This window comes from Nanorana parkeri, unplaced genomic scaffold, assembly GCF_000935625.1.
Source record: "Nanorana parkeri isolate BGI_ZX_2015 unplaced genomic scaffold, ASM93562v1 scaffold222, whole genome shotgun sequence".
Lineage (NCBI taxonomy): Eukaryota > Metazoa > Chordata > Amphibia > Anura > Dicroglossidae > Nanorana > Nanorana parkeri.
Genome location: NW_017306490.1, coordinates 1,207,603 through 1,219,944, shown reverse-complemented (window position 1 = coordinate 1,219,944; position 12,342 = coordinate 1,207,603). Strand labels below are relative to the sequence as shown.

Here is a 12,342-nt window from a genome sequence, read left to right as displayed (position 1 = left end):
TCATTTTAGGGCCATCAATCACTGATAACACTAAACTGATGAGCGGTAACAGCTTTTAAAGCGTCGACTATGGCCAATTTTGGGTATTATCGTTTTTTGCGGTTTTGCACGCGCACGCAATTTTAAGGCTTGACATTTTTGGTGTCTTTTCACCCGACGTGACCCCGTCTTTTATATTTTACCAAAAAATTGGGTAATAATAAATGTTTTATCATTTAATATAGGGGAAACTGTTTTTTTTTTCTTTTATTTCGGTGATTTTTCCTTAATATAGTACAAAAATAAAAACCCCAGTGGTGAATAAATACCACCAAAAGAAAGCTCTATCTGTCCCCAAAAAAGGGTATAAAATTCATTTCAGTACAGCGCTGCATGACGGAATAAATGTCATTCAAAGTACCGCAGCGCTGAATACTGAAAAATGGCCTGGATGGGAAGGGGGTTTAACACCGCGGATGTCAACTGGTTAATAGCATAGCCTCAGTTGTGGAGTCCTTCAGTTTTTTGGGACCTACAATTTCCAGGAACCTGATGTGGTCACCGAAAATTTACAAAATCTGCCAAAAAACTCAGCAGAGAATTCACTTCCCACGTCTGCTTGGGAAGTTTAATTTGCCTTAAGAAATATTGAAATACTTTAATACTGCAGTAATTGAGTCTGTTCTTTGTATTTCCATCACTGTTTGGTTTAGTTCAGCCTCTCAACACCATAGGAACAGACTACAGTGGACAGTTAGATCCGCAGATATTATTGGTGTTGATCTGCCCACAATTCAGGATTTATCTAATTCCCGACTTAGAAATTGGGCACAGAAGATTATTGTAGACCCTTCGCATCCAGGAAATGTTTTGTTTCAATTGCTTGGTAAGTGTTACATATTACTGTATGTCAGAACAACAAGATTTAAAAATAGCTTTTACCTCCAAGCCACTACATTAATAAATACTTGAAATTGTGTAGCTTAATTGTTGTTTTGTATAGTTGTAGACTTTTATAGATTTTTTTAATGGAGATTTTTATTGTGTGTGTGTGTATGTATTTATAAAAAGGGGGAGGGGGTTTTGTCTGAATGTGTATGAACATTACATGGTGTAGGTGTAGGTGTAGGTGTATATCCATACAGTTCATATAAATGTATTTTTCGTGCTAAGTATGTTGAGAGTATTCCAAAACTGAAGATAAATTCCTTGTACGTTTCCACATTCTTGGCTAATAAAGTTGATTCTGATCCTTACTGTATCTAAATGGCTTGTTTACGTACATTCTTATCAATAAATGTATCTGGACTTCGAACCGTTGGTTTGGTGCTCACTTTCTTTCAAATGCACTTTGTCTGAAATGCCACCTAGTGGCCTTTTGGTCTGTGAGCACTCATCTGCGTTATACTAGAATATATGGACTGTAAAGGGGAATGATACCCTTTGGGATGCAGTGTTCCAAATCCACATCTGCCAGGATCTTCTTATAACTCACATTATTATTATTATTATTATTACTGCAGGTATTTATATAGCGTCGACAATTTACGCAGGACTTTACATAGTTGCACATTCACATCAGTCCCTGCCCTCAAGGAGCTTACAATCTAAGGTCCCTATCTCACATGTATACATATAAGGGCCAAAATTAGACAGAAGCCAATGAACCTTCCAGCATGTCTTTGGAGTGTGGGAGGAAGAAACCCACGCAAGCACAGGGAGAACATGCAAACTCCTTGCAGATAGTGACTTGGCTGGGATCACATTTTTTTGGACTGACCCCTTAAGTAAAAAAATCATTCCCCATTACTAATGGACCTTTACCCATATCTTTAAAATAACAACAAACGCACCTTTTAGAAATGTTTAGTAATGACAATCTACATACACATAGTTCTAGATAATTGCCGGCTTTGTATTCTTTGCATTCCTTATTTCTCTTTTCTTCCCCAGTCTTCTGGCAGTGGCCATGTTCACTAAGGGCAGATTACTAGCTCTCCTATTACTTCCTGGATCTCTGGCACATGTGACTAGACATGTGACTAGGACATGTTACCAAGCACATCATCTCAGGGGAGGAAAATGCCTTTCCCTGAGATCTTGTGAGACAGATGAGATTTCCCAGCAATGCTCTGCTGATGACCAGGCAATCCCAGTGTGCATTGCTTTGGCAAAGTGAAGTAATTTTGCCCTTTCAAAGCAGGAAATGAATGCTCTGCAAGTGTAAGTATTTTATAATGACAGCATTTTACACCTGACATGTCTATGTTATTATTAATCATCATACATGGAGGGATGCAATGGTAGAATTTGATTTTTGAGTGTAAAGGTTGCTTTAATAAATAAACCCCTTAAAGTTATACGGCACAATATTCTACTTTTAAAAAATAGCAGATTCACCTTAAATGAGTTCAGTATTGTCCAGAAAAGAATGTAGACTCACAATTAAAGAATGAAAGAAAAAAACATCTAAATTGTGCAGAAGAATTTATAGGTTGTTCAGGGGCAAAACAAGCATACACCATTCTTGTCTATACAAATTATCCAATATACAATCAATATGAAAAAGAAGTTGAGGCAATAAATATATTTGTGCATTAAAGCAGAATTAAAGCCTGAAAACAAACATTTGGCACAGTTGGGATGTTTTGGTAAAATAGAATTTTCTGAGTAAAAAAAAACGGCTAGCAAATTTCTCATCTGTACACTGACTGTGGCCCATTCACTGTAGAGTCCTACCAATCTCATAGATGGAGGACCCGGAAGCAGAGAAGGACATGGCAGCGGCAGGACGGAGTGGATGCAGAGTGTGCTGTTACAACAATTGTATAAAAACATGATACAAGACATAGCCATGGTTAATATTTGCACTACAGTGAATCGAGAATTTACATAGCCATGTATTATGACCAGTAGTATAGCTGATTCATGTGCTGCCATCTTGTGGTCATTTTGGTTATTGCACCATCTTTTCTGATTTCCCTCCCCTTGTGTGTGATGTACTTCCTTTCTTGTCCAAGTAGTCTTTCTGGTAAAATGGCTGCTTGTCTTATGGCCACATGTTAATATGCTCACATGGGGAAAACATTACCGTCGTTGACTTGCAAATACCATATTTTCTATCATCTGCTACTTCCTGTTGTCTGCTGTAACCCTGCTGCATTCAATAAAGATGTTTGTGCATGCAAAGGTATTTGGTGAGTCCAGCTATCTAATAAGGATTGTCTGCGGTGATTATATCTGCTTAAACAGGCCAGGCATAGGGGTCTAAGCAAGGGATAAATCGCAATACAACAATCGGAGTTAAAATACAGAGAGCTTGGACCTCACATGGCTGGAGGAGAGCAAACCTAGTAGTAAGTGTGTCATAACGTGCTGTGCATACTTGAACATTATGGGAAATGCTGGCCACCTCCACCAGCCTTTACGCCTGCTTTAACATTTATTAAAATCCTAAGGTTTCTGAAAACAATTGGCTTTAAGGGTAATTATACTGATAAAAAAAATTCCCCCCATCCCATCTCTTCATTGCCTATAGAACTTCAGTGGTCAGATGGAGACATTCCCATTATCTCACTGTAATGGATGACCCAAAGTTAGGCAGTGTTTACAGCCTGTGGTGTTCAAGCCATGCACTGACATATTGCGTATGAGCTTGTCATGGCCATTAAAAACAATGCTTGTTCTAGCCGTGTGCACTGAGATTAGTATGAAGAGGTCCTTTATGTACATTGGCCAGGCTCAACATACTGTATACACAACATATTGGAGCACAGCCTGAATACACCATATTGTATACACTCTCCAGTCCCGAGCAGGCCACCGCAGTGAATGTGGCAATTTCTGTATACGAGGTCTGCATACTTATACAGTCATATCTAATATTTTATCATAGCTTGTCTAATCTCTTTACATCTCATACATTAGACATTTATTTTGTGTAAGCTACATGGGCCATGGCGGCATACAGCCATCTGCTTACAGCCATGTTGCTTACATTTTTTCAGACTGCCAGGCTGCTAAAACATGGTCCTTCATGTTGCTGCCCTACATATCCTGTGCATATGTGTTAGTGAAAAAGCAGCCATTCTTGGCCTGTACACCTAGAAACAAAGGGCTAAAGTGTCAGAGTAAAGTGTCAGTTTGCTCCACTCTTCTAATGATGTGTTTAAAATTTACTGATGCAGAATGGGAAAACCATCTTTTTATCATTTCTGCTACCAGCACCAGCTGGGAAGAGCGGGGAGGTTTAAGACGGTTGGTTTAGGAGAGCAGAAGGTAAAAATCTTGAACTGGTCTTTATTTATTAAAGCGGACCTTGTAGTAATATGTAACGTCTGCTTGACAGATCAGGGTCCTTCCCTTGTCACTATTAGCTGTCTTAAAGTCAAACTAAACTCGCTTTAACAAAAAATCACCAGGAGGTAGAGTTTTATTTGGCAGAAGAGACATGCAAAGTCTCTTTAGCCAAAAAAAAAATGTCATATCCTGGTGACTTTATATCCATGCTTGTACATCATGCCAGCATTTACGGCACGCCAAGAATAAAGCCTGGTGCCCAAGACACTGTAACTCCTGCACACATGAGCATAAGTTTCTTCATCAGTGGTTGCCCAATGGATGATGAGGATTGCTGTGGGACCTGAAGGTATCGTCAGCGGTGATGGTAGCGCTGGGATCTTATTGGTAACAGCATCCTGGACCCATCATCAATAAAGGACAGCACAGAAGGAAGTCCCTGTGTGCCATAATCTGAATGCATGCTGTGCATACTTGCAGATCATAACAAACGTTTTCCTCACCAATGAGATTTCTTTTGCTTTTAAGGTTCTAAAAAACTCTGTAGGGAAAAAAGTTAATACGCATACTAGATTTCCCCATGTTTCCTAATGGCATGGGTGACATCACCATCCTTCCAGCGAGCTCCCAGTGAATGCTAAGCACCCAAAATGTTGCAAATAGGCACTTCAGCAAAGTGCAATTGTCTTATTGTGAGATTTTGCATATTTAGCATTCCTATGGATTTTGCTGGAAGGAGTTTGGTGTCAACCTTGGCTAGAGGCTGAGGGAGAACACCAGGGATAAGGTAAGTATAATTCGTTACTTTTTTCCCTACACAGTATTAAAGAAGCTGTTGTTATTGGGGGGAAGGGTCCTTATAAATTAGGCGGATCTTGAATTTTTAGGTCCGATTTAAGAAATATTGCAAACATGAAATTATCTTACAAGCTACCCATAATGTTTGCATTGGTACTTCAGAATAGGGAAACTGATGAACATTTTCAACCTGACAATCACAATTTTATCTTATGGTGGTATTCTCAGGCTACCATCAGTGGCAATTCCTATCAAATGCTCTGCCTGATCATAGCCCAAAGCTGTTGAAACTTCAGGTTTTGAGCAGGCAATGTATATGTATGTGTACCTTGAATGATAAGATTTTCATCTTGGTTGCCATCTCTTGTAGACATATACCTATTCACATTACCGTAAACATTTATTTGTACATGCTAGCTGTCTTAAGAGCAAGCATTTTTGAGAAGACATCTGAAGCATATAGAGAATCCATCATTAGAGCTACCTATTTAATATAATTTGGGATCCATACTAATGCCGAGAATAACTGGTCAGTTCGTATAAAACATGATGGACATGAGACAGCACAGACATATTACATCATATGGCCAAATCACTATACACTTAGGTGTTCCAAAGTTAGAATGGATGGCTTATAGTATACTATTTTGAGAAGTGTTAGCTGCAGCATTATTAAATGTGGGATCCAAATCCTCTTCATCATCATCATCATCATCATTTTGCTGGTTGTTAAAATCTTCTTCAGCATCATCATCATAGTCATCTGCTTCGCCATCCTCGACACCCTCTATCACTACCACTTCTGGAGAAGCATCCTCTCTAAACCACACTGATTTGTAGCCAACATCTTCCTTAAGCTCCTTAGTTAAGATAGACTTCACCTTCTTGTCATCTGAATCATCGGCCTGTTCTTCTGTTTCAGAAGGCCGATTATCAGCTGGATCACTTTGTAAAGGAACACTGCCAACTGCAGCAGTGGTAGCTAAGGTCACGCTGGAAGATGTGGGTTCCTCTGTGGAGAAACCACCAAATTCTGAAACATCATTTACTGAATCATCTGCCTCATTTATAAGTTGCTCAGTATTGCATGTGGAGTTTCCAAAATCCTAAAGTGAGAGAGCAGATGTCAAAATTGTAATCAGTAATAGAGGAATATTGTTCTAAGCAGAAGGAGCATGCAAATCTACACTACCTAATGCCCAACGTGCCCTACATACCCTACATACTACTAGACATATTCAAAAGGCAATATAAAAGGCAATAAGAATATGGAGTTTTCAAAAACTCTTTGGTACTATTGATATTGTAGCTGACTATTCAGATCACAAATGTCATGCTCTAATATCAGTTGCTATAGCTTACAACACTTTTTACATCACAGCTCATATTCACTGGCTTCTGATGGATATGCCACTATTTATTTATGGCTATTGTTTTCCTGCTCCTTGCTGATATGTATGTACTGTACTAAGAGCATAGCATGAAAAATATATACTGTGTCTCATGAAGATTTTTCTGGTTTAATCCAATTTAGCTTAGATATGCTAATGAGCAGGGCTTGAAAAATGCTTATCCTCTCATCTGTGACGAGAGGACGCCGGAGCCGGACGAGTAGCTTCCCGGCCGTCCGTTGTAATCGAACGGCCAGCTGGGAGCTTTACATTCAAGCGATCGGGCGTCTCTAGAGACGCCCGACCGCTCATATTAGCAGCAGCTGTCACTGCCGTTGCTGTTCCCGAGATCTGCTGGGACCGGCGCGGCTGGGACTGGCACGGCCGCTATGTGACAGGAGATCAAAGGGAGATCTCCCTCTGATCTCCTATCCAGTCCCCGAAAGCAGGAAGTGATGTATATTACATCACTTCTGCATTCTGATGTAATTTTCCAGCTTCAGAAGCTAGGGAGAAGCTGGCTAGGCAGATTTCTGCTTCATCAGCTTCTCTGGGGAGTCCCTAGGTGACATTAGGGGTCTTCGAGACCCCTGATGTCTCCATAAAGAGGACCTGTCATGTAAATTGGCTATCACATAGGGGGCATCTTTTCCCCCCCATGTGGTAGCAATAAAGTTAAGTGTAATAATTAAAAAATTAAAGAAACATTAAAAAAACACCAATTTTTCTAAGTCCCCCGCCCCCTGCATACACACACTGCATACACAAACATACATCGGGTGCGCCTACTTGCGAAAACAACAATTGCGCCTATTGTGCCGCACATGTTACATATCACCGCGAATGTCGGAGTGCGAGCAATAATTGCAGGGCCATTAATCACTGATAACACTAAACTGATGAGCAGTAAAAGCGTTTAAAGCATCGCCTATGGCCAATTTTCGGTGTAGTAGTTTTTTGCAATTTTGCGGTTAACATAAACTGCAAGGCTATAGTGCGGGCATGCTGACTGGTGACATTTTTGACTGACTGGTGAGACACCCTAAAATTTTTTAAAGCCCTGCTAATGAGGCATGGCCACACAAATTTACAGAAAACAATGGCATAGGAACCTGGGACATTGCTTACTGCAGTCCTATCAGTGTATGATCCATTGCCTTTTCTATCTTCACAGTTATACAACAGTGTTTAATACAACAAAATTAATGTTCAAAAATATTTCCTTATTCTAGTAATCCTCATCTAGAGAAGGATGAAGAAAAAGGACCCTAACAAGCAAGCTTTACAACATTCAAAAATATTCCTTTCTGGCTGTATAGCAGGTTAAGCAAATCTGTGCTTTGTCCATGAAAGAAAAAAATAGACATGAAATAAAAAAATACATATGCAGTACCTCCCTGCCATAAATACACATATTCCTATGCTTTGTCTCTTTAAAAACACTGCAGGTACAGAAAAATACTTGTTGTTCATGGCAAAAAAATCCAGTGAGCTTCTAAATTTCCGTAGTGAGCTGACAACGCTGACTCTGCTGCATTAAAATCCCAAGTTGTGTTGTCAGCCCTGTCTGAGTTTTTCCCTGCTGCACAACAGCTCCTTGTGTTATGGAGGCGAGGAGAGAAGGAGGTGTTCTGTAGTCTGCAGAAGAGTACTGAGCAGGGATTACAACATTGCTAAGGATTTCAACACAGCAGAGGTACTGTGTAGTGGATGTGTATGTTATCATTTAAAATATCTATATGATATGGTATACCCCTATATTTAATTATCTATATAAATCCATAAGTACTTTCCTAATTCCTTGTGTATGTTTCCAGTATATTATTTTAATTTGTTTTTATTTGTATTTTGTACATTTAAATGGTTAGACATATAATATTCTTCATACTGTATTATTAATATGATTTCCCTTGGCTTTTTTACTCTGTACATTTGAAGATCAGTGCATTACTTACATCTGAACCTCTCCTAAGTTTCCCTTTTATTGTGTCTCCATATTGCTTGTGAATAAAGAAGGCCAATAGAACCAGACATATAGCAAGAATGACCCCCAGGGAGGCGCCGAGTGCTGCCATGTCGTTGACAGTGTAAAATGTGCCTTTCTCCGAAGGATCTAAAGGGGTGAAAAAAAGTTATATTAGGATGTAGGTCTACGTGCAAAACATAATCACATAATAAAACGACAATGCATTTTCTTATTGACACAAATAATATATGCAGAATTAGTGGTTTGAATGTACAACATGCACAATTAAGAGATCAAAAAAGTAGAAGATAAACTAGTTCCTGGACATCCAACATGAAATATGATTTGAAGTGAATGCATTATCATCTTTGGCTTGGTTCCTCATTATATTAAACGGTGTTAAGAATGCCAATCATTGCCTTCTATAATATGATCAATTAGAAGCCATCTGTTAGGGACACACAAACTTACACTACCACCAACAGAACAGGCACCACTTGGTTCTCAGCAAAAGCTGTATAATTATGAGGTTTTTGGGACAGTTTATAAGGTTCTATCTCTGCCTGGAATCACTTCTGCTTCCTCGGCCTTTCTGTAATTTTTACATATTATTCTTTCCTTCTAGTTTACACACTCCCTGGCACTTCACTTTCTTCGCTTATGTCTGTTAGTTTGTGTGCACTGCTCCATCCTATATGTCTGCCTTGCTCTCTCTGCTTATACTTGTGCCCTGTTTCTCACTCTACTGTGTCCATATTAGTTTCATGACCCTCTGTAGGACATTAAAGTAGCTACAATGTTTGTTAGGAATCTGCATCCCAGCTTTGCTGCCATGTGTTTCCTTGTTTGGAGTCATTGTCCTGAGCTCTAGCCTTGTCTTCACTGCTGTCTTCTGTATGGTCTTGTCTTGGCTTCCTTCTTTGCTTTTCATTGTTATTTCAGTTCACCTTACTTGGTTACTTCTTCTTATTTCTCAACTAGGTGCCAGGCATGCTATTCTATGAGCTCGTGTTTAAACGTTTATTATTTCTGTATAGTCCATAGGCTTCTAATCTAGCTGTTATGTCTTCCTTGTCTGATTGCCAGTTGTTATTTTAGCGTCTAACCTTTGGCTCTTCTCTTAGACGCTGCTACTGGTTACTTAGAATATTTCTGTCAGCCATGTTCCTTACCCTAATATATGGCATTCCTAGCTTGACCCTAGCTAGGAATGCCTTGCTAGCCATTAAATAATGTTCTAGGCCACCAAATTTGGAACTCCTAGAAACAACCTGTCTGCTCGTAATTTAATTTCTACAGTCTCTGCCTCCTAAAATATAAAGATAGTGTAGGGTTGTGAGGGAATGTGGCTACAGATATTGCAAAAACAGTATTAAACACCTCAAAGTATATTTGTTTCTGTGGCGGGATCCAGTGTCATAAATGCACACGCCTTCCCGAAATTTTACAGGCAGAAGATTAATTGTTGTAGTAGCACCTCTGACTGCAATCTGGTCTAAGCAGAAAGCATGTTACCTGCTAGGTAGATCTGTATAAGCTGGCCACTGGTTTGTCAAAAAACAACTCAAATCTGAGGAAGTACTCCAAGAAATGTATTAGATTTGAGGCATGCACATGGGTAAACCCCCACAATTCTCCATCTTTTTTTTTTTTAAATTACAGCTTCTTTCCTAGCACAATTAACTCCTGGACCTAAGTTCTCATGCAAGGATGCTTATGATTATTTATATGATGATCATATCACCAGTAGCTGCCACGGTCTACACTACCCTGGTCTCCCGCCTATGCTTGTTTCTAAGTCATCTATTTAAAAGGTGGACTTCACATATGGTTATGTAGATTAAGAGGGAGTTGTACATCACTTGTGAGATTTAACACAGGATTTTCTATATGTACATATTTTATGAGATGTACTAGCACATTTTGTTTTCTATGTTTTTTATGGTTTATAGTGTGTAGACCATTAGACCTAGAGCTTGTTAAACACTATCATCAGCACAGGCATTGTGCAACACAGGTGTTGTGTATGACACAAAATTGTTTATCACTTTGTGACATGTTCACATTTCATACTATTTTTCTCACATTTTAGGAATATTTTGAGTTTGAAGCGCAGTGCTATGTTCTTTATTCCTTAAAGTGACATTAAAGCAGGGCCGTATCTAGGGTGAGGCGACTGAGTCACTCATCCTCGGGCGCAGGTGCGAGGGGGCACAGCCAGGGCTCAGTGCGGCAGGGAGAAGAAGAGCGGCACAGCCTGCAGCTTTTTCTTTGGATCCCTGCTGCTCTCTCCCGCCTGTATAGGCCGAGGCAGTGGGGATCTGAGGAGAAGTGAATCACTGAAACAGGCGTGGTGGGAGGGGGGTGGAGGAGGGAATGCTGTCATTTTAGGATGACCGAGCGGTGAGGCAAGGGAGAGCCGCTTGGCCAGGATCTGACAGCAGGCGGCTCTCTCTCTCCTCACTGCTCAGCCATCCTGAAGTGACAGCTCCCTACCCCCCTGCCTTCAGCGCTTTATTTCTCCTCCGATCCCTGCTGCCTCTGCCCATACAGGCGTAGGTGAGCAGCGGGGATCTGAGAAGAAGCTGCAGGCTGTGCGGTCCCTCTGTGAATGGCTGAGCGACTCAGGATGGAGAGCGGAGGATCGGTAAATATCTGTGATATTTACCGATCCTCTGTGTGCAGGACAAACACTGGAGTGATCAGCTGATCACTCCAATGTTTGTAAATAACTGGGTCCCCAGTTATAAATGAACAGGAAGTGCTTTACATCACGTCCTGTTCATTTATGAGTTTCTGAATGGGTAGTAGCACTCAGTACAAAGGTTTCTCCCAATTCAGCAACTGGTTGATGCTCCATTACCTTGACTTATGCAATTAGATCAAATCTGCAGTGTGACAAATCCAGGCTGTGTATTGCTAACGCTGGGGAAGGCACTGTGTGTATGTCTCTTTGTTTATCCTCCCATCCCCCATCCACACCTATCAGTTGAGCTAATCAGCCCATTGTTAGACTCTCAGCTCGAAGTGTGTATTGGGACAAAGCAGCCTCCTACAAAGTGGTTGATACCGGTTCGTTCTAGACCGGAGGGGGTGGGCTTCTTCCTATAAAACTCCAATGCTTTGTGTTAATAAAGGCTTGTGTCATTCTGCTTACCTCAAAATGAGTTCTGCCTGATTCTTGAGGTAATGGTAACAGGGTTTGGAATACGTTCCATTTGGGAAGCCATATCACTGACGGAGGTGCTCAGTCGGGGTGCCAGGGAGTCCGTCACATGCAGATAAGGACTTATTTTTTCTGAGTTGCATTCTTCTTCTGGGCCATTGACTCAAAATATTAAAAGCAGATGACCAGGCAATTAGCCCTTTTAGATTGAGTTTAGCACCAACATTCTCTCATGATAGGTTTAATGCAGAGGCGTAACTAGAAATCTCAGGGCCCCGGTGCAAGAAAACATTAAGGCATGATTTTGATACTGTTTTTTTAATAGAAAAAAAAAAAGGTATGTATGTTATAACTTTTAGGGCTACTTCACACCAGCTCCAGTGTGTTCTGGCCCGATTTAGTGCTGGAACACACTGGATCGCATCCCGGCCAGCTCACTGCGTTCTGGGGTGGGAGGGGGTGTGGTGCTGCATTAAAGTCAATGGCACCACAGTGCGATTGCCTGCACCGAAACCCATGGCAAAACAATGCCTGCGTTCCGTTGCGGTCAGAAAAAATAGTGCATGCAAATGGAGTTCCCCTTGGCACTATTGCATCCCTAATTAATAATATAATGTATTGCTGGGACTTGTAGTCCTGCATAATTTGTGCTATTCTGCCTTGCTGTATAATAATTATACAGCAAGTTCCCTACTTAATAATATAATGTATTGCTGGGACTTGTAGTCCTGCATAGCTGGTGG

The 12,342-nt window shown here is 40.5% G+C and overlaps 1 protein-coding gene across 1 annotated transcript in view; it reads right to left on the bottom strand.

Annotated features, from left to right (window-relative positions):
* Positions 1–5,576: 5,576 nt before the first annotated feature.
* CDHR5 (cadherin related family member 5) overlaps positions 5,577–12,342 on the bottom strand; it is a 36,138-nt gene continuing 29,372 nt past the window's right edge. The window contains exons 15-16 of the mRNA XM_018556032.1: positions 8,423–8,580; positions 5,577–6,182 (exon numbers count right to left, since the gene is read on the bottom strand). Of these exons, the coding sequence (XP_018411534.1) occupies positions 5,709–6,182; positions 8,423–8,580 (632 nt within the window). The 3' untranslated portion in view covers positions 5,577–5,708. The remainder of the gene's footprint in view (positions 6,183–8,422; positions 8,581–12,342) is intronic.